At 36.2% G+C, this 23,213-nt stretch overlaps 1 protein-coding gene across 1 annotated transcript in view; it reads left to right on the plus strand.

Annotated features, from left to right (window-relative positions):
• The window catches only part of CEP128 (centrosomal protein 128), a gene marked incomplete at both ends in the record, with an annotated part of 109,983 nt that overhangs the window by 16,972 nt on the left and 69,798 nt on the right, over positions 1–23,213 (plus strand). Inside the window, 5 exons of the mRNA XM_084288230.1 lie at positions 8,034–8,120; positions 9,560–9,634; positions 10,856–10,988; positions 12,642–12,802; positions 22,228–22,578. Coding sequence (XP_084144356.1) covers positions 8,034–8,120; positions 9,560–9,634; positions 10,856–10,988; positions 12,642–12,802; positions 22,228–22,578 — 807 coding nt within the window. The remainder of the gene's footprint in view (positions 1–8,033; positions 8,121–9,559; positions 9,635–10,855; positions 10,989–12,641; positions 12,803–22,227; positions 22,579–23,213) is intronic.

Raw genomic sequence — 23,213 nt, forward strand, 5'->3', positions numbered from 1 at the left:
GCAAGTCATGCATCTTAACTTTCTTCTATGTTTCCCTGATAGAAACTCTTCTGTTTTGAAAGGAGAACAAATATGTTCATCTTGTCAGTACCACTGAGATGTATATATGGATCACTTTAACAAAGTACATTTGTTGTCTAAATTAAGATTACTTTGAGATTCTTCAGTGCTTTGTTTTGAATATAAAGATACCATCCACTTTGTACTGTTTGCATATATGGTTCCATTTTCTAAAACAAATATAATTCTTAAAAAAGTAGCCTTTAAACAGCTTTTATATGCAAAGAGTGTTCTGGATGGCTTCAATAATTCCTATGCTCGGCTTTCTGGATTTTGGTAAAATGAGGTAGTGTTCGTGCTTTGCTCACTTTAGCAGAACAGTATCATATTTATAAAACATTTTTGAACACACTGGCTGTATTAAGGCAGTGACTATGAGTATGTCTTAAGCTAATAACTTATTCATTTCCTAGTGCAACTGGATACTTAGATCTCTTTGCCTCTCACTGCACGTACTTACTGTGAAGTGCAAGATGCTGGCAAACTTTAAACAGAGGGTGGGGTAGACTGGTCAAAAATGTTATTGAAAAATTCTCTTTTTGCATGACCTTCTCTGTGATCCTTTTAGACAAACATAAACTTGATCTGTGCTCTGAGACATCTGGATGTTTTAATGCATCATTGATACTTGCCCCTTGACTCTGTGTTATGCCAACTATGGCTAGTGGGTTTTGTTTTAATTGTAGTTTGTCTGACTTGCATCTCTGCATTAGAACACAAGCAGGTTTCATACATATGTCACTGAATTATCTAGGCAGTCTGTCTTTAAATGCAGTGCATTTAAGGAAGCAGTAACATGGACTGCTAATGTGGCAGGTTAGAGAAAAAAATCAGATTAGGATGAGGTACATTTTTGTTTTATTTTAAAACATGGCTCAAGGTTGATCTTTTTGCATATTTCAGTTAGTATCAATCATTTTCAATGATCAGTCTCACTTTGAAAAAGATTTCAATTTGTGGTCTGTGCACTACCTTCAAATCTATTTTTATGTGAACAACAAAAAGCTAAGAAGTTAGTAGGCTCAAATATCAGTAACAGTTATTTCTGTATGTTGCAAATGATTGAGAACTTTTGTTACAGAGGCTTCTGCACAGTTTTCTCCGTATATAAGAGGAAAAGTTCTACAAAATAGGGAATAAATGATTTTCTTATGAAAATTAGGAAGTTTGATGTATGGATGAGGTAAAGTGAGCTGAGGTACACCATGTATATTGATATTCTGATTCTATTTTGTGCTAGTAAAGTCTGTAAAAACACCTTAAGAATTGCTCCCCTGGGTCAAATCATAAGTTTGTCTAGCCTGTCAGAGATAATAGTCTGTTTCTAACTGTCTGAGCAGGACGTAGAACATCTAGCTGGCCCATCCTGAAATCACACAATGAAGATGTCTCTATGTGCATGTTCTCTGCTTTCTTGTGGCCTCCAACCTGCCTGCTGCCTCCAGGGCCTCACCAAGTTACACAAACTCCTTGTCAGCCATCTGCTAGGCAGCCTGGATATTAGTGTCTTCAAGAAGAAGATCTTGATGGGAGAATCTAGGGGACTGTAGACCAGTTTCCATTCTTTGGTGCTTCAGTGTTTCCAGGTAGAGGTCCCCTGAGCCATGCCTGCCTGCTTTTTGGAAGCCATCACGCAGGAGTGTATTGGAATGGGATGTTGTCGACGGAAGGAAGACACAGACGCTCAGTATGAGTGAACAGTGAACTTCAACTTTAATGGATAGCTCAGTCGCCTTTTATCTAGTTTGAACATAATCAACTCATACATATTGCAAAAACTAAGCTCAGGATTGGCTAACATTTTCCCGCTCTTTTCAGGTAGTTTCTCCTTCTTTTAGCTACCTTCCCGCCTTAGGGACTTTCCCCATCGCTCAAGGGCATCATGTCCTTGAGCCTGATTGGCTCTCAGCCAGCTGCGTACGTGCCCAGACTCTTGTGAGTTGAGTACGGTACTTTACTAGCCCATTGCCTCTTAACTGCCCAACATCCTCGTGTCCTATTTCAGTTAACCATTCTTCCACAATTCCCCCGTTTTTATTTTGCGCTACGAACACCCTCTCTGTGAGTTGCTCTAGTCTCCCAGCTAGGCAGTTAAAGCCCATTGCCTCTTAACTGCCCAACATCCACGCGTCCCACCCCACCCAACCATTCCCATCTGAGCAAGAATGTCTCTCCCTATCAGTGCTTGTACTCCATCTGGCAACGGTAAGACAGATACACTGCATTTTACAACTTTGTCACCTATTGTCCATTGCAGTACTGGTGATCGACGAGCAATAGTCATACCTCCTACTCCTGCTACAGTGGTACTGGATTCGAATGTAGGCCAATGCGGTGGCCAAGTTTGCGCACTGATTATTGTCACATCTGCGCCAGTGTCCAACAATGCCTCAATTTGCAGTTTCTCATCCTTTAAGCATACTGTGATTTTCTGTCGTGGTCTCTGCTGCATGCCAAGCGTTAATAACGCTACTTTTCCTGTGGAGCCAAATGCTCCGAGTCCTCGGTCCTTATTGACCATCGGTGGTAGAGATGCCGCCAAGTGTGGCAACGGAATTAATTGAGCTATCTTTGTATCCTTTGGTACATGCATTGGAGGAAACATTGCAGAAACCATAATCTGTATTTCCCCAAAATAGTCTTTATCTATAAGTCCAACCAATATTTGTAATCCATTCAGGGTAGCAGACGATCTTCCGATCAATAAAGCTCCCACAGGATCACCATTAATAGTAACTGGTCCCATAACTCCTGTCTTTACCCTGGTGGGTTTAGAGTCCAATAGCATTACGTCTACTGCTGTTGCCAAATCCAAGCCGAGGCTCCCTCTGGTGGCTGGTCGGCAGACATTGGTGACAGAGCCGTTCCGGCTGCTGTCGTAAATGCCGCTTTTTGTGTCGTCGCGGGGCGGTCCTTCCCGCTGCTCCAGCCGTTTCCCGACGCACCATGTCGACAGGTCGCTGTGTTATGCATATTGGATTGGCAGTTCTGACACCACACTGATTTCGTTTTGCACTCTCGTCTCATATGTCCCATGATCCCACAGCGAAAACAACGCGGTCGCGGAGGACGGCCTCCGGGCGTTTGCAAAGGAGCAAGGGCAGCGAGTGCTTGATTCTGCGTTTGCTGCGCAGTCTCTCTTAATACCTGTGCCTGTTCTTTCATACTATCCCCTAGCTGTTTTATTACTTCTACCAACATAGCCTGCGGACCCACGGGTACCTGAGCCATCCTTTCTAAACCCTCCTCAATTGTCCAAGTTCCCGGTAACGTAGCTAATATACTACGAGTTGAAGGGTTGCAGTTTTGAATTGCACACTGCTTTAGGATAGTGCCCTTTAGATAATCAGGTACTCCAGCCGCTTGTATTGCGTTTGCTACTCGATCAATAAACAACCCAAATGGTTCCTCCCTTCCTTGCTTGATGCCCATATAGGATGGTATCCCCCCTGGCTCTCTAATTTGGTCCAAGGCTCTCCGAGCCAATCTCATTGATTCTTTAGCTTTGTCTGGACCCATCAATGCTTGTGCTTCTAATCTATAATATGGTCCGAGTCCCATCAATTCCTCCAACGTGACACCATGTAGCGGATCTCCAGGTGCCCTTATCGTAGCTACTGCCTCTTGACAAACACTTTGCCAATGCGCATTAAAAAGAAGCTGTTGATGTTGTGTTAGGATCAGCTTCATTATACTACGTATGTCCCCAGGGAGCAATATATTAGTTCCCCAAATATAATCTAACATTTGCCGAGTAGGTTCCCCCTTTAAGCCAGAATCATTTACAGTAGATCGTAATTGAGTTAATAGTTTCCAGTCTAAATTTGTCATATTAACCGTCACATTCCCCTGTGCATCTGGTGGCGAGTATACTACCGGAAAAGCTTGTGTTAACTGTGTTGCCGTTTCATAATTCCCTTCACGCAGTGCCTCATTTGCTATTTGCCTCCATAGACCTTCTCTCCCCTGCGCCCCCGTTGTGAAGGGATTTGTATTCGATAGAAATAGGCTAGCACTGGTCCTTCCACTTGCTCCTTCCTCACTTTCTATTGGAGCGGTTGGAGCTGCTGGTAGTGAAAGCTTCTCCTCTGCTACAGAGGACATTGTTACAGGCACCTCCGAATTTCCCGAGACCCCCTGTGTAATGGTAAAAGTTCTAACGGAAGGTGGCAACGGGCAATCTGTTCCTTCCATATTTATTTGCTGTGGATTAACCTTATTAACCCTTCCTGGTGGTCCTAACTGCTCTGTTGCAGCAGCGGCAATTCTTTGTTCATCTTTATGTATGCCTAATGCATTAGCCACTGCTCTCCATGGCTTCATTAAGGTTTTTAGCAGACTTAATATCTTTAATAACATCATCAAACAATTTGTCCCCAATTTACACCACTCTGTTTGTTCAAAAAACTGTATCAGGATTTGTAAAAACAACCCTGCGCTACTGCATATGCTAATTCTTTTATCTAAAATGCTCCGCTTTTCTAAAAATCATCTGAGCAAATTATACGCCGCTTGTCTTTCATACCTTTATATATACAGTTGCAGCCTTTGCAAAGACCTCGGCGGCGCTTTTCCGGCGGGACCCTTTATAGGCTCATCCCGGGTGCGGGGACTCCCTTCCACCTTCCGAGCTGCGGGTGCGGGGACTCCTGTCCCTTTCACCTTTCCGACGCGGGTGCGGGGATTCTTGTCCCTTCCACCTCCTGGGCTGCGTTGCAGGACCGGTTCCTCCCTTATTCCGTCCCTCGCAGATTCAACTCCAGCGGAGTCCCTGTTCCCGTTCAGATAGGTCCCTGTTCGGGCGCCAAATGTTGTCGACGGAAGGAAGACACAGACGCTCAGTATGAGTGAACAGTGAACTTCAACTTTAATGGATAGCTCAGTCGCCTTTTATCTAGTTTGAACATAATCAACTCATACATATTGCAAAAACTAAGCTCAGGATTGGCTAACATTTTCCCGCTCTTTTCAGGTAGTTTCTCCTTCTTTTAGCTACCTTCCCGCCTTAGGGACTTTCCCCATCGCTCAAGGGCATCATGTCCTTGAGCCTGATTGGCTCTCAGCCAGCTGCGTACGTGCCCAGACTCTTGTGAGTTGAGTACGGTACTTTACTAGCCCATTGCCTCTTAACTGCCCAACATCCTCGTGTCCTATTTCAGTTAACCATTCTTCCACAATGGGATGCTGAGTACAGCAGTTCCTAGTTCCCATTTTTGACCCTTTGACTCCCCCAAACTATGGAAATAACAAATGAAATAAAATCAGTTGACTCTTTACGTGGCATTTTTATTTTTATTTTTATTTTACCCTTCCTTTCCCAATAGAATCCTTTCACAAATCTTTAATGGAGAAAAAGAAGAGTGACAAAAGCCAGTTAATAATTATTTAAAAGGGAACACAACAAGGAGGGCAAAATTAAACTTTTACCTATGTAATTTCTCAACCATTATTAAGATCTACTGCTTGTCTAGTTCCAGATGACCAAATATTTTTTTCTTAATGACATATTGATTGCTTAACTGATGGCCTATCTAGCACCTAGTGGAAAAACTTGTATTTCACAGCTGAAGCAGTACATGTTTGATATATTTAATGTTATTGTAAAACCACATTCTTTTTATAGTATTTTAACTGATATATATGAGCTGTTTTATTAATGAAATTGTTATGGGCTTTTAAAACTATATACAGAAAATAGAAGTGAATGTCATTTGCTTAGTGTCTGTGATATGAAAGACTGCCTTTTTATTTGATGTTATTTATACTTAATAGTCTAAATATCATTCAGTGATCCTGGTAAGTTGAAATGACATTGATTTCTGTGGTTTATTCAATGAATTTGGATGTACTGCTGGTAGTGAGACAAACTTTTTGCCTTCAGTAGGGACATCTTTGAAAGTTTTCCTAGTGTTTCTAATTCCAAGTCAGTTAAAGCTTAATTTTCATTAAACTGAATTTAAATTTCTTTATGCTGACTTCCATAACAAAATCTGCATATGATAATATATATATATGTATATTTTACAATTAATTACTAATTCAGTACCAAAAATAAGGTTGGCATACAGTTGACTTTTTATAACAAAGCTTCTAATTCTGCTGAAAAATGAAGCTGAATTGCAGTTAGTGTATATATACATCCCTAGTAGACCGAACTAGTACCTCTAGTTACTTAAAACAATGATTTTGTGTGCAGTAATGACATTAGCTGAAGTGTTGATCTTGGGTTTGTTTATTTGTTTTTTACCCCTATAGTTTAGCTTTTTTTTTGGGGGGGGAGGGGCGGGTTCTTCATAGAGTCTTTTTGAGTGAAATGGGTACATCCAGTTTGTGTGCAGTGTTGAGTTATATAGGTTAACTGATAAGATAGATTTTGAATCTGTACTGAGTAGTTAGAGAAATACCTTAAATATGTTACAGTCTTGCAGTATCTGATTATGAATCAGTAAGACAAAAGCCTAATTCTTTATGTAGCATAATATTTTCAGTGGCATAGTTATAATAAATAGCTTCCACAATCTCAGTTTCTAGTATAAACTGTTCAGGCAGGAGAGGAAGCCAAAATATACTGAAACCCTTATGTTTTATGAGATGAGGATATAAGGCTGTATAGACATCCATTTATTTTTCTCCACAAAGCTACTTATAAAAGCAAAACTTCTACAGCTGAATTTTTGATCAAGTGAAAACCTTCCTCAGTTTTCAGTGAAGAGAAAATGTTAAAAAATTGAATGATATTGTACTAATGACAGGGAAGAGTTTCAGAGATATCTGTTTAAGGATATACTCCTATAAAATGAAAATAAAATGCTGCTCAGAAAGAACAGACTGGAAAAAAGGCATTTTGTTCTGGACAGGCTATGTTATGTGTTTTTGTTGTTTGGTTGCAGTTTTAGCAAGTAATGGTGGAAAGGCCAGGTGTACTTATGCTATGTGATACTGGATGAAAATCAAAGGTCTGAAGACCTCTAATGAAAGTGTGAATGAAATGCTAGTGTGAAAACTGCTTGGTGATGTTGACAGCAAAGAAATGTGTGACACAATTTCTCAAATTCAGAGCAAATTATGTCAGCATAGCTAGTGATGTCATCTTGTGTTTCTACCTGGTATTTATGATAAGCCAATGGCATCGTTATGGCGTGGGATGCTCAAGCTTGGGTTATTTAGGTTGCAAGTCTCATGTGTCATTAATATCTTTGATATCTGCTGCGTTCCTTTTCAAGTTATGGTATATGCTCAGCAAAAATGTTGGTTTAAAGAAGGAAGAGGTTTCAAAATTGGTGTTCAAGGCAACTTTATTTTTATAAGATGCTTTAGAAAATGTATGTAGCTAGTTTTAGACTCTTTAGTCAGAAAGAGACAGGAAAAGTCCCTATGGTTGGTTGGTTTATTTATTTATTTTTGAAGTAAGGCATGACAGTGCCAGTAGCTTTAGATCAGGAATGTTTCAGTTAATCCTGTCTTAACAATGCACATCTAAGCATTTGTCAAGATTCAGATAAAATTAACTTCCTTTTTTTGGCTTCTAACACAACTTTGTAGTAGTGTTTTCCTTACTGCAGTATGTTGTATTACATGTGACTGCATATTTTATGTTAGAGAATATATTCTCCTTATCTGAGATGTTCACAGTTTATCTGTAGGGATTCTCTTCAGCTTCTCAGTCCTTCATCTCACAATGTTTAGGGTCAGTCTTGAGCATCTGTGAATCTATACATCGGAAGGATGTTAATGCTAATTTTGACTTTGTATTTGGCCCAGTTCTGTGCATGGGTGTGTTTATGCATGGACTTATATTTATCTTTTCATAACAATGTACATTGGCTTCACCTAGAAATATTAGACAAAGTCAGAAAGCACTTGTGTAGATCTCTTCTTATACATGTGAGTAGATTCTTTTCTTTTAACATGCTTATAAGGAAGACTTCTGTAACTTCCGTAATGAAGTTCACATTATATTTTTCAATTTAAAGGCTCTAAAGAAACGAGATGCTAAAGCAGCTGAAACAGAAGAGCTCATGAAAAGTAAACTTGAGAAATATGAAAGTGAAAAGAACCGAGTAAGTCTTAATTTTATTTTTTATGTAAATCTATGTTATATGTTGTAGTATATGCTTCCTCTTTCAGAGAAAGCAGCAGGATAAAACTTTCTTTCATCTTTAAGATGACTTGGTCGTTTTTGTTGTATCAGTTACACAGTGAATGCAACTATATTGAACTTGTCTTTCCTACAAAGCTTTTTAGTTACATTGTGTTTTTTCTAAAAAGTACTCCATCCTGCCAGATAAATAAATTTATAACTTGCAGATTATCCTTGATTTCTTTTTTGATTTGTTGTTGAAAAGACAAATAGATGCAGTCTGCTGTCATGTATTTATGGCAGCTCAAAGGTACAGCTTTTCTTCGTCCCAGCAGTTAATGCGTGTTTCATTATTTTGAAACCTGGTGAATATTAAGCGCTCTTTTTACTGACCTATCTGTTGACATATTGCTTTCATCCTGTTTGTAGGAAACAAAATTCATTATATTTCTGTCCCTGCAGATTGCTAGTGCAATGTTGCACTTTTGCTGGCTTTTTTGTCCACTTAGCTTAACCTTTTTGTCAGTACTTCCAAAGTCTATGCTAAAGCTATTATTCTAAACAATCTATGTATTGTTACCCTCTTCATTCCATTACTTCTAGTCCTATTTATTTTGCCTATTTGCCAGCCTCTTAGTAATCACAGAAAGGATGTTATCTCTGCAATAACAATTTCCGCTGTCAAAACTATTTTTATTTCTATGTGCATCTTTGCAATTTTTGAGCTATTTGTGGCAGAACTCACAAAATATTTCATAACTTTTTTTGTTTTTGGAAATGGTAATCAGTTTGACTACTTCTGTTTACATGCTTTTAAATTCCCTTGATAGTATATTTTGGGGAAAATTCTAATTGTCTGGAAGTCCTGACACGTCAATTTTTCAGTCGTCTTGTTTCCAGAATAATTGTAATATCTTTTTGCACAACATGGAGAAACAATTTACTACTTACCACTTGTATCAATAAGTGTCAACTTTAACATTTTTATGAATGAACTGTATAACAAAGGCTTCAAATGTGAACTCATTCTCAATTTTTATCTGAATTTGAATGCATGGCACAAACCCTGGAACAATTTTTAAAAGTTTATTTTATTTTTTTAACCTAGTAAAAAGTTGCTTTCATGCTTTTTTGTTTTGTTTTGAATATATACACCACTTCACGTGTTATAGAAAAGTATATAAAAATTATAGACTAAGTTAAATTTTCATCGTCTAATTTAAATAAATATAGCAGAGATTCAGTACAAGTGAAAGCTTGCTTTAGAGTTTTGGACAAATTGAAATATGGTGAATATTATATCTTAATTTAAATAGCTGCTTACACTGATTAATTTGCACCAGAAGTAACTAGGTAAAGTATATTTTTTTTCTATTGATGCATACTTCAATTTTCTTCATAATTTTTCTGTAATGAAAGCTTGAGCAAGAATTGGAGCAGTCCCGGAAAAAGTTGAATCATTCAGAAGGCAGTAGAGAAGCTCTTTTGCATCAGGTAACTGCTTTGGGGTGGTGGAAATCCTAAAGCTTTTGTATTTGGCTATGTCATAGTCTTTTTGATTAATCTTCCTTTCTCATATTCTGATAACATTGCTTTGGGAAGGAGATACAGAGAAAAAGGTTTGAGTCTAAAAGAGACTGAGACTGATTGCTCTTGATACTTTTTCTCTTTTCCAAACCTTCTTGCATATATGTTCATGTATTAATAATAAGAACAGTAGTAGCAGTTATGGTACTTCTTACATACATAAACACATTATTTGTAACTACCCTTCAGAGTATGCTTAAAAACAACTTCTGTATTAGTAATTATTATTATACAAATTGCATAACTTCAGATAAACTAGTGACATAGATGTATTGTGTGCATATGAGGGGGAGACAAACATTGGGAAAGCAATCAAAAATGTATTCTAAACAATACCTACTAATGTACATATGACTGAATTTAGAAGATGAAGGAACCTGGATTATAGCATTAGAAAAATGTCCTTTTTCCTAAATGTCTCTAGCCCATCCTTCTTTCAGAGGAGCTGAAGAAGAATACATGTATTGAGATAGGTAGGGAAGGAACAATTTGTGTACTTATCTGTTAGAAATAGTTGTTTCACTTGTGCATTTAGAAAAAAATTGAGATGGCTATATTACTGTTTTGAATTTAACTCATTGTGCATGACATACATACTGTAACACATATGGGTAATACGAGTTATTTTCCTTCAATTCATGCTAAATCATGTCTGTTTCCTTTATTTTCCCATATGCAATGTCATTGTTGCAAGCATTAGGCTATATATAATAAAAAATAAATATGTAACCCCCTGTATGTTTCTTGAGAATATCAATAATGTATATTTAATGAGCAGAATTTACATAAAGTATATTACTCTTTATATAGATATCTTCACTAACAGTGTAGAAAGTCAACTGAAACACATATAAAATGATATTACTTTTTTTAATCTAAAGAAATTGATGCTCAGCCATGGTCAACATAAAAGACGAAAATCATTCCTTTTGATTTGAATAAACACTTTCTGGCCAATAACTAGGAACTACCTCATTTGTCTATCGTTTACCATCTGCAGCACTCTTGAAATTTCTAAATATTACTTGTACAGTCCCTTTTTTTCTTTTACAATTTAATAAAAATATCTTATTTACTCCTTCACTCTTATTTTTTGTTAAACATTTGATACTTCTACATGTGTTTTAGATTGAAGATCTTCGTTCGCAACTTTTGAGAGCAGAAGAAGATCGTGTAGAGTTGCAACATCAAATTTCACGTGTTGCTATGCACCGCCAGAGCTCCCAGGATGTGCAAGAAGATGAAAGGAGAATTAGAACAGGTACAGCTCTCAAATTTTGCACTAGATGCCTACAAATTAGTTGACCTGGACATTAATTCTGTCATTGAAGTTCCAGTTTCTTTACTGTTTCAACTAAAACAGCTGATGAAGTTCTCAGCTTTAAGTTAATAAGTACTGGTGACTGGGTATTTAACAAATAAATATCAATGACAGTTAAAATTTAGGATGAAATACCTTGATTTCTGTGGTTAAAACAAATGAAGTGTATTACAGAAAATTAAAGGAAAGTGGATGGTATGTTTACACTATTTCTATTTACTAATTTTTCTGAAATTGTACTTTTCAGTCCATTTGCAGTTTAAATCCTGTCATCTTGAAAATCATAACAAGTCCATTATGTAGCTGGTTATAGACAAGCTGCTGAACTTCTGGTAGAATTTCTAATGAGTAACAGCATATTCCAGAGTATTTATAAATACAGTCTAGTATTATTCAGTCCAGGGCTTCTAATTGCAGTTTGAGAATTTTGGAGGTGGAACCATGATACTTAGAAGAAAAAATCATTTAAAAATTTCAACATGTAGTTGTGAATTAATTTATAGCTTTAGTGAGGACTATATTATTAGATATCTATCTGTATTTAAACTTTTCAAAATGTAATCAAAATGCATTGGAGAATGTCTTTTTTTTGTCTTTCTCTTCATTAACAAGGAAATGGAGTCAGTATTCCTCTATCATCTTGAGTAGCACTAGTACAGTGTCTTAGTGGTTTAATTGGTTTGGTTAATGACTTCAGCTATTGAATTATCTTGATTATTAAAACAGGACTTTGACTCCCTTTTTTAACAAATCTCATACAGAGTCCTGGAAAATGGTATGTGGTTTATGTTCAGAGTTTTAATACAGGATAGTTATTTTAATAGCTTCTGTTCAGTCACTTGGATGTTAGTGTATCTGCTTAAAAGGAAATTTATTTGCAACTGTTTTTCTTGTTTAGCTTGTCTTGAAAGCATATTTTATTTTTCCATTTGTTTTATAAGAAGTACTGTGTAAAAGCAAGAAAAAATATGTACTTGGAGTTATTAAGAGACACACACACAAGAAATGAAAATTAAAGCAATTGTTTTTCCTTACTGCATTATTTCTCTTTCTTCAAAGATGCATGCAAAGAATACAGACTGATTTATTTTTTTTTGGCCTCCTTTAGCCATAAACAACTACTAACCTTTGAATTTCTGGCTGAGGATATTTACAGCTTATTCTCATCAGGAATGTCTTTTGTAGTACTGGAACATATAATTCACAGATAGTAACACCTCCTGACTTGGAAGTCACACTGATGGGATAAAACCTTGGCCTTGAAATTTGTGGAAAATTTTCATTTGCACCTGAACTTCCCCAGTAGTTTCTTCCTTTTTTTTAATTTTTCTCCAGTAAAATGCAGGGGGGATATGGGAGGAAACCCTTCTAAAATAACTGGATAATAATAAGCCCAAAAAATACTGTCTCATTCAGTGGAAGGTTATGATATAACTATAGCCATTTTTCACACATACTTCAAATAAAATCAATAGCTGTATAATAGTCGCATGTAAAGAAGAAAATTGCCAAAAGAGAAATGAGTGAAAAAAGTAATTTTCCACAAGTCCGTATTTCTGCTGGGCATATTGTTCTGTTCCCACTGTTTTATAGTTGCTGAAAGATATGAGAAAGAAAAGCAAGAACTGGAGAAATATATTTTGGAGCTTAAAGCAAAGCTGAATCATAATGCAGTAATGTCAGAGGTAGAAGAGTTAAAGAAATGCATAGAACGTAAGGACAAGGAGAAGGCACAGCTTGTAACACACATTGAGGTAAGTTTTCTTTGTAAGTCATTTCCCATATCTTTAAGATATGTGATATACCAGATTAGGGAGCAACCTTTAAAATTGAGTGACTGTCATGCTCTATTGAGTTTATTCTATGAATAACATTGAAAGGTAATCTGAGCTTGCAGAATTTTTTTCTCCCATCTCTTTAATAAACTAAAGAAATAAAGTATTTACTGTTGCCCCTGAATTCATGTATTGTATTATTTTATTATTTTTTTGTATTATTTGTCATTTTATGATGTCCAAATAAAAGGTGATCTCATTTTGTCATCAGTTGCCATTAATAGTGGTTTGTGGAATTAGTTTCATAAGTTAGTTTTTATTTGCTTAGCCCCAATTCTATCAATAGTAATTTCAAACAAACTGGAATTCCTTGTTCTATGAAATGGTGAAGTACAGTAACAAAAACAGTTTGTAACTTCTATTTTTTCACTATTAGATGTGATGCAATGATAGTAATAATTATTAGCATACTTATTTATGGCAAACACATACAATGTGTGGGGGTGGTTAGATACTGGAACAGGTTGTCCAGAGAGGTTGTGTGTACCCCCTCCCTGGAAGTGTTCAAGGCCAGGTTGAGTGGGGACTTTTGCAACCCGATTTAGTGGAAGGTATCCTTTCACATGTCAGGGGGGTTGGAATTAGATGATCTTTAAAGGTCCCTTCCAACTGAAACCATTCTGTGACTCTGATTTAATACGGTCCACCACAACGTCCTTTCCCCTAAGTTGCAGGGACATGGATATGATGGATGGACCATTTGCTGGACAAGGAATTGGCTTGATGACCACATCCAAAGAATTGTGGTCATTATGTCCATGTTGGAGACCAGTGATGAGTGATGTCCCTCAAGGGTCTGCGTTGGGACCAGGCTCAAGAGATGGGCCCTTGTGAGACTCATGCACTTCAACAAGGCCAAGTGCAAGGTCCTGTAACTTGCTTGAGGCAATCCGAAGCAGAGATACAGCCTGGGTGATAAATGAATTTAAAACAGTCCTACAGAAGACTTGGGGGTACTGGTGGATGAGCTGACAATGTGTGTTTGAAGCCTAGAAATCATATATATCCTGGGCTGCATCAAGTGTGATCAGCAAGTCAAGGGAGGTAGTTTTCCTCCTCTGCACTCATGAAACCCCATATGGAGTACTGCATACAGTTCTTAGGCCTCCAACACACGAGAGACATGGACTTGTTGGAGCAAGACCAGAGGAGGGCCACAAAAATGATCAGAGGGCTGGAGCACATCTTCTATGTGAAGAGAAGCTAAGAGTTAGAGTTGTTTAGTCTAGATAAGAGAATGTTCTATGGAAACCTTATTGCAGCCTTCCAATACATAAAGGGGAACTACTCTTTCAAGATGGGGAGAGTCTCTTTATCAGGATGTGTAGTGATAGAACAAGGGTTAATGATTTTAAAGAAAGAGGGTAGATTTTGGTTAGACGTTAGGAAGAAATTCTTTACTGTGAGGATGGTTAGATACCTGGAACAGGTTGTCCAGGATGGATGCTACTCAAGGGGAATGTTCAAGGTCAGGTTGGATAAGAATTTGAACAATCTGATCTAGTGGAAGGTGTCCCTACCTAGGGATGAGGACAGGGGTGTTTAAGCTAGGTGATCTTTAAAGGTTCCCTTTCAACCTCTCTTGTTCTTTGTACAAAGAATAACAGTGTCTATGTCACAGGATTTTCAGTTGGGAGACTTTTAAATGTTAATTAAGATGTAAGAAGTGGCAGCCTTTTTAAGACAGGACATTTCTGTGGTTTTGCTTCCTGTCTAGATTAGTTATTGTAGTGAAATCCCTGAACAGAAATGTTTCAGAACCCAATGAGGGATTTCATTAGTTGAGCACATAAGGTTTGCTGTATTGAGGTATTTAGTAACCCAGAGGTTCTGTATTTTGTGTATATTTTTCTAATGAAGGTACTGCTCTTTGAAATAACGTTGTATTACTTTGGAAATTCAAAAGTGGGAGCTACTTTTTGTGTGTTATCATAGATTCAAAGGCCTACACTATTCAGTTTACTTTTGGCTGGCTTTCCACCGTTCTGTTGTCAACTTTTGTGCTAATTTAAATCAAACAAATACCTCAAGTTGTGTTGGGAAAAAAAAATTAGTCTCAAAATAAGTTCTTACATACTTTATGTAAGTTGGCTGTTAAAAAGGCTTTCAGAAGATCTAGGCTGCCCTCAAGAGAAAACAGCAATCAGAATGCATTTCTGATGCCCCTCAGCATTTATGTTCTGGCTGACCAATATATCTCTACACTAATGTGAAGCATGCTGATTTTTTTTTAATTTGATTTTTATATATATTTTTAAATTTTGTCTTTATTTAATTTTTTAATTTTTGTATGGTCTGAGAAATTCCAGTTACATGGGTGGGGGGAGTTAGTAGGATACAAAAAAACGGAAAAACATCTTTTAACTTCTGTTTGTAAAACATGCTTTTTTAAGGGCCCGAATGATGTTCTAATACTAATTTCCTGCTCTGTGAAAATACTGATGGAAGAGGGCTAGCCAGGGTCATTGTCATTGCTGCAAGTTAGAAATCTGACTTCCCTGATTATCTCAACAGAAAATACTTTGTACTTCTTATCTGCTTCCCACTGCCATTCTCCTACAGAGGCAGCAACAGGAAAATAGCTAGTTTTTTTTCTTTTAATGAAACATCAAGGAATACAAGGATGTGAATTTCTAAACTTATGTACTAACAAAGCATTTTGTCAAGTCCGTTCTAACAGCTGCTCCTATCAGATAGTCACTTCCAACTGGGAATCAGACTAGTCATGTCTGAATTGAGTGTAACTTATCTTTGGTTAGTGGGGAGGATGTGACTCTGCTGTACATGTGATATTAGAAATTTCTTTTGATTTATTAAAATGTCGTTGTTTTAAAGAATTTGAGTTGTGCTGTACACTTAGTCCCTGTCACCATAAAATCAGAATATGATATAAAATGGACCGGATGAGAAAGCTTAAGAATGTGATCATAATCTCATGTTTAGAAGTGAGTTCAATCTTTAGTTTTTTAAATTTAATAGAGAAAATTTTAATTTCAATTATCATAGTGTACCTGAGGATGCCTCTGTAAGAACTTGGAAACGTATGTCATTATTTTAAATATATTTTTCTATATGGAACTAACAGAGAAATTGGTCTAACTTGACTATTATAGATAAGAAGTAAACAGTGTATGAAAATTGTAAAGATACAATAAGCCAGTTTATCCATAAGCTTATATGGACTCTTTATGCTTGTGAAATAATGATTTACTGAAGATTTCTCTAATTCTAATTAGATTCTAATTAGGTCAATGGGGTCTTACAGTATTGTCCAGTAGAGTGTAACAGCAGGCAGTCAGTTTGTTAAAAATATTTCAAATTTTCTGAGGGAGAGATTTGTTTAATTCAGACATAAATAATAGAAATCTTCTAATCTTATAAAGGTTGATTTAAATTCTTAGCCTTATTAAAATTTATTTTATGGCTTTTCTTTCACTGAAGATGACACTATTAGCCAATTATTTTAATTTTACAGGTCAACTAAGATACCTGAAACCAATAACCGTAACCCACTTTTATAAACTTAAACAGAAATTCTCACAAATTATGACAAATCTATATCTTTGGCATAGACTAGCCTGTATTGCTATATCAAATGGTTTTTAAACTTTGAAGTAGTGCTACAAAAACTTTATTGAAAGTGACTAGCATATGTACTTTTAAAAATCTATTCAAAATCACAAATCAACCTAAAAATTTAAGATGTTTCAGCTGTATCTTTATATAGACTATTAGTGATCAAGAACCAGTAGCAGTTCATGCTTGGGGAACATATGGAAAAAGTACCTCTTTAACCAGTTGATTTTGTACAATATACCTTTTACTGAAAGAATACGTTTCTTGACTGATTGACCATATGCATCTTTGATTTTTCAATTCATAGAACTTGTGTTTGTATAAAAGATCTAAACCTCCAGAATCAATGATTCTTCATGGTTAGATACATTATGGTTAGTAAGAGATGCAGATCAGATTGTGAAGAAATATTTGAGCACTGTATTCAGTAATAAATAAATAAATAAATAAGAGAAATAATTAGGTGCATGATTTAGATCACATTGTTGAAAACAATACCAATGACAATCAGTATGATTACATAATGTTAGAAACTGGTGACTGTACTGCTGAGACCCGTTACAGAAAAAGAGAACACTACATACGGATCTACTTTAGGTGATCAACATAATTAGTGTGGTTGAGGTGAAATGTGGTTTATTGTATTATCATTATAGAATGTTTGCACATAACTCATTTAAGGCATTACCTTGGATTATGGAAAATTGTATGAAATGAATGATCCTTAATTGTATTTTCAGTGTTCATGAAAGCTTTAAGGAATGTTACACTGAGAATGTGATGTGATTTATTTTCTGTATCTAGAGTGGAATTTCTTTTGCATTTTGTGGTGATTATTTTTAAATGAATTGTTGAAAATGCAGGTCAAAAATACAATATATGTAGTCAAGCTAGGGACTGGAAATCTGAACTGAGTAATCATGTGTTTAGAGCCTATGATGATTAGTTTACATTTTGGATAAATAACTAGTTTTAACTGGAAAATGTTGATCTTTTTCTCTGCTGCCTCCAATTTCTTGTGAAAGTTGATAGATGGGTTATATATTTGGATGTTGGCTATGTAGTAAATTAGAACTACTAAGCACAACTGTTTTACTCAGGGCAAATATTGCATCTGTCTCTGAGTTTGTTGATCACCTCTGTTCTGAATCATCTCTAGACAGAGTCTGTCAACTGAAGCATTCGTGGTGGTTCTGCAGTCTGAGGGATAACAAAGTTTCATCAGTTTTGAAAATAATACTTGCATTCAGATCTCTGGAGCATTAACTTGCTGTATCCCCAGGATCAATTAATTAAATTTAACAAATTTTTAAGTGTTCCAGGGAAATAATTCCCTTTTATAAAAATCCTCAGATATTAATGCTGGTGGGAGGTTATTTGGTATTATCTTGGTGTCAAATGTGTTAACATGAGTATTGTAATACTTTCCCCTTGCTTCTGTAAGCAGTAAAAAAAAAAATGAAAATGCAGAAAGAAATTTAGTCAACTGAGAAAAATTGGGACCCAGAATTGTTTTGTGTAAGGACTGAGAAGCAGCAATGTGCCCAAATCAGTTTTTTCTATAGTAAGAGCAATGCTGAAAACACTTAAAAGCAAACCAAAAACAACACGCCCGTACAGATCCTCAGAACACATTTAACAAGCAACTATTCTAAATATCATGGGCTTCTCCTGTCAGGAGAACCTCCATACATGCTGTGGAACATGGTCATGCTTCTATTACATTCAGAGCACTGAGGTCGCCTGTTGAACAACCTTGAGCCATCAAAGATACTGGGTACTCCTTGGAATATGAGGTCTTATTCTATAAAGGCAGCATTTCTAATCTGTCTAGAAGTTTTTGTCGATCACAGAATTAGTAATTTACTTCTTGGAAGGGAAACTCAGATGTCCAAGGAATGTGTTTTGTTTTCTTTCTCTAGTAAGTGTAACCTCCTGATATTTGTTGTCCTTTCTCTTAGATGATCTGTCTTGTTTACTGCAGTCATAAATAAGAGAGAAAGCTTGGTGAAAAATAAACAAATCACATCTTTATATTTCTGTCTTGTGGAAATTTTTAAAATATTTAATTTCTAAATTACCTACAAGGGTAAGATAAAGACAGGAATGTGAAAATTTGATACAGCCTATAAGGCAGCTATATCAAAGCTGCCAACTTTTTATGCCCTAGTAAAAAGGCAGTCTGCGAGGCTCAGGCAGATGGCCATGCCTGGTATAACCCCTGTCACTATGTACACATGACTGTGATGCTGAGGCATTGTCCAGGCCTCAGTAACACAAGTCAAGGATATTTTCAAACATCTTCCTTTGGACATGAACCTGCTGACTTCAAGAGCTAAACCTTCTAAACCTTATATTACTAAAGTAAAGGTGGAAACTGAGATCTATGATAATTGTAACTCCTCTAGTTCTAATAGGTCTCTTGGCATTGTAAATCTAAATCTACCCGGGAGTTATGTTAAGGTGTGGTCTGTGGTAAGGGCTGATTTTTTTTTTTTTTCCTCTCTTTGACCAGTTCCTTCAAATCCTGCAGCTCTGAAGGACGAATTTCTTTAGCTTCTGGATGTTGTGGTATCATAGGACAGCTTCTTTCCTACAGATAACACAGTATTTCACCCTCAGTACAACACCACCACCAACAACAAATAAAATCCAACCTTCTAAACAAACAAACACAGCAAGAAAATCCTGTGGTGTCACACTTGATTATAATACCAGAATGTCCTCAAAGTTTTTGAACCAGCCATTATCTGGGTTTCAGGTTGTGCTGAATTTAGTACTGCTCTGGCCACAGCTGCCATAGAATGTTCACAAAACCAGCTGTGCAAAGTAAATAGTCAAGCTCTGTTCCTTATACTAAGGACAGCATTTTGTGATGTATTGTATTCATGTCCCTGCAACAAAGGCTGAAATGAAACTGAGGGCAGAAAGGATAAAGGGGAACTGGGGAATGAGACTCCTACAGATGTTTTTATACAAATATTAAACATGATGGGAAGTAGGGGCTACCTATTTACTCCAGTTATTAAGAGTTGAGAATAGTTGAGACTGACCGTGTGTGCTTCCACAGTAGGATATAGATATAAATCTTCTATGTAAGATATTTTGTTTTTGTATTTGTAGTGAAAATTGATGTCTTTCAGGACTGAAGAACTTGACAAACTTATGAAAAATAGGCAAATGCTATTTATTAACAAAAAATAAAACATAGAATGGCTTGGGTTGGAAGGGACCTTAAATATCATCTTTTTCCAAGCCCCCTGCCATGGGCAGGTATGCCACACGTTAGATCAGGTTGCTGAAGTTGCCATCCAACCTGGCCTTGAACACCTCCAGGGATGGGACATCCACAGCTTCTCTGGGCAATGTGTTCCAGTGCCTCGCCACCCTCTGAGAGAAGAGTGTCCTCCTAACCTCTAATCTAAATCTCCCCTCTTTTATGTTAAAACCATTTCCCCTTTTCCTATCACTGTCTGCCCATGTAAAAAGTTGCTCTCCATCTTTTTTACAAGTCCCCTTTGATTACTGAAAGGCTGTAATAAGGTCTCCCCGGAGCCTTCTCTTTTTTGGGCTGAACATCCCCAGCTCTCTCAGCCTTTTTTCATAGGAGAGGTGCTACAGCACTCTGAATATGAAATCTAATGGTTTTTGAAAATACACTGAAATTGAAAAATGTGATGCTATGTATCCAGCTTAATTATCAACTACTTTTCATTTCTTTCTAAACAACCTTTACAACTAAAAGCCAAGGTTATAATGTCATGCTTATGAATTGAAACTGTATGGTCATGCTTTCACAGCTTACCACTGCCAAGAACAATGTTCTTCCAATGACAACAGTAATTTACATAATCACTCCTTACTATCAAAACAATCTTGGTTCCCATAAAATCAAAATTAGGCTTTTAAAATTTCGTAATAGTTTAGCTTGTTTAATGGAACTTTAGATGCGTTGTATTAACCATATGCCATTTGCTGGTAGTATAGCTCCACAAAAAAAAGTGGTAATCATTTTCTGAGCAGTGTTTGTCTGAAAGGGGTATCGTCTTTAGCAAGGTATGCTCTACTGGCCCTTTTGATTGTTATTTCCAATCAAAACCATCTTATGGGACAGTTTTCATTAAATGATGGTATAGATGTTAAAGTACCAATGTAGCCATTTGTTACTGAACTATCGGAGTTTGAAGATGGTGCTTTTGCTCTTGGCTTGTCAATTTTAAAAATGTGGTATATTTGGTATTTATTTTGGAGATCTGACAGTATGTTTTAACCTTAACTCAGAACTTTACATCTTAATTTTTGAAATAAATGTAAATTGAAAAATATTTTTATTTAACTACTTTTAAATACTTTGGCTAAAGGATAGAAGAAAATGCATTATTCCTTGAGAAAACATCAGGCACTGCTAGAAGGCTATTAATATGTTCAAGTTAACTCATGTAGGATAATTCTGGCATTAAAATTAGCTTAGGGTACAAAGCTATAGGCAACAATATATCTTTCTCTATATCTGTTTCTAAGCACATAGGGGGACATACAAATTAAGTCATTTAGTCAAGCCCTATCTTTCATAAGGATTTTTCAGACTTAGAGATGTTTGTTGCAGTAGAGGGTTGCTTCAAATCAGCATTGATGTGTGCAGACAGATAACGACAAATGTCAAAGACATTACTTACCTGTAACTGTTCTATTAGAAGTATTATCTAAAAATGTGCTTGCCACCAATCCTTCTCCTTTTTTTTCAATGAAATACTAGAAACTGACGTTGTGTTGGGGTTTTCCAAAGAACCAAAAGGCCGGACCACAACCTGTCCTTTTTTTATTGACTTTTAAGCAGCATATATAGACAGTAAAGTTTGAGGTGTGTTATTATAGATGCTGAAGCAAAACCACCTCCAACAAATAGTGCTTGTTTATGTCTGTTCCCAGAGCGTGAATAAACATATGCACCACATCTGGAGGGAGGTTTCGGAAAATTATTGGTAACCTGATCACGTGGTTTAGCGGTAGGCTTGGCAGTGCTAGGTTAATGGTTGGACCCCATGATCTTAGAGGTCTTTTCCAGCCTAAAGATTCTGTGATTATATTAAACTATAAATATAGTTTAATAAAAGGTGTTTTTTTTTTTTTTTCCTTATGACAGCCTGTATCTGAAAAGTTGTTTATTTAATTTTTTAAATACCCTTATAGATCAAACAGAATTTTGACAACTCTATGCAGGTTAACATACAGATATAATATGTCACAATAGGAATTCAAAAGTACAGGTATATTTGGGACTCCTGTTATGAAATATGAAAGTGTAGAGACCTGCTCTTTCTCTAACCCCCCTTATTTTGTAGGGAAGGCTTCATGAAAAGTTGGTATGCTGTGATTTTTCAGCTTACATCAACTGCTTTGGGTCCATGCTTGCTTATCTTTTCTGAATGAAGGGCAACCTGATAGAAAAGATCAAACTTATTTTTGTTAATAGTAAAAATAAAACCTTAAAATTCACATTTATGTGTGTATATTAATGTCAAAGTTTTTTTTTTTTTTTTCCCCTCGTGCGTATTTGCTAATGTTGATGTATTTTATATCCAGTGATGAAATTCTTTACCATCGCAGAGTGGGAGATTCTATGTGCTAACATGATAGTCAGAGATCTTTTACTCTCTTCATATTTTAGATAGAAAAGTGATGTAAGCATTGCTGTATGTAGTTTAATAAGGTTTCATACTGTATATCTTTAGGGTTGAAATTTTCATACTTTGCTATGATGATTCTAGGTGTTAACATCTGACCTGGAAAACAGGGAGAAGCAACAGCAAAAAATGCTAGACCAGCTAAAGGAAATACAGAGTTGCTACAAGGCATGTGAGAATGGACGTAGGCAAACTGAACTCCATTCGGCTGAGTTAGCTCAACAAGTTGAAGAAAGTACCAAGGAAGCAGAACGATACCTCACTGAATTCAGGCATTCAGAGGCACTCAGGCTAGAGACTGAGAAAAAAAGAGAAGATTTGAAGGTGAGAGCACAGGAAGCCATCCGACAATGGAAGTTGAAATGTAAGAAACTAGATTATGAGGTGGAAAAACAAAATGAAACTATCAATGAACTGATGGACAAGAATAATCAGGTAAGATTGACTCTTATTTGTAACCTTATCATTTATTTTTATAAATAATTTTTCTTTTAAATATATTTTTATATAGCAGTAGTTGATGCATCAGGAAGATCTTGTAACCTTTTTTTTTTTTTTTTGTAGTAACAATTGTGTTACTTATGGTAAATGTACTGTAGACAGTGTTTAAAAAATTACATGGTAAATTGAGATAAGTAAGAATCAGGAATGGTGAGTGCAACAGAATCATAGAATACCACATTCTGTTAAACTTGTATGATTCTATGATTTAGTAACACATGCACTTGCAGTGTGAAATATTTCCATCCAAGTATTTTCTAGAATTTTTTTAAACCTGAGATATTAATGTTGTGGGTGGGAGGGGGGAAGGACATAAAACCTCGCACCATTAAGCTGTTTAGGAAAAGAGCAGTGTTTTTATTAAATGTGTCTGATTTTCATTTTAAGGTCTTCATTCCTTATCTTTCATTTGAACTCGGTTTTCAACTACTATTGATACTTCTTCAGAGTGTAGTTTCAGAGTTTAAAGGCAATAAAATATTGTGTAATATTTTAGAAAATAAGCAAAACAAGCCAGGCTATACAATGGACCTATAGGTAAGGTATATATGGCCAGTAGTTTTCATTAT

This window comes from Netta rufina, assembly GCF_964035555.1.
Source record: "Netta rufina genome assembly, chromosome: 5".
NCBI lineage: Eukaryota > Metazoa > Chordata > Aves > Anseriformes > Anatidae > Netta > Netta rufina.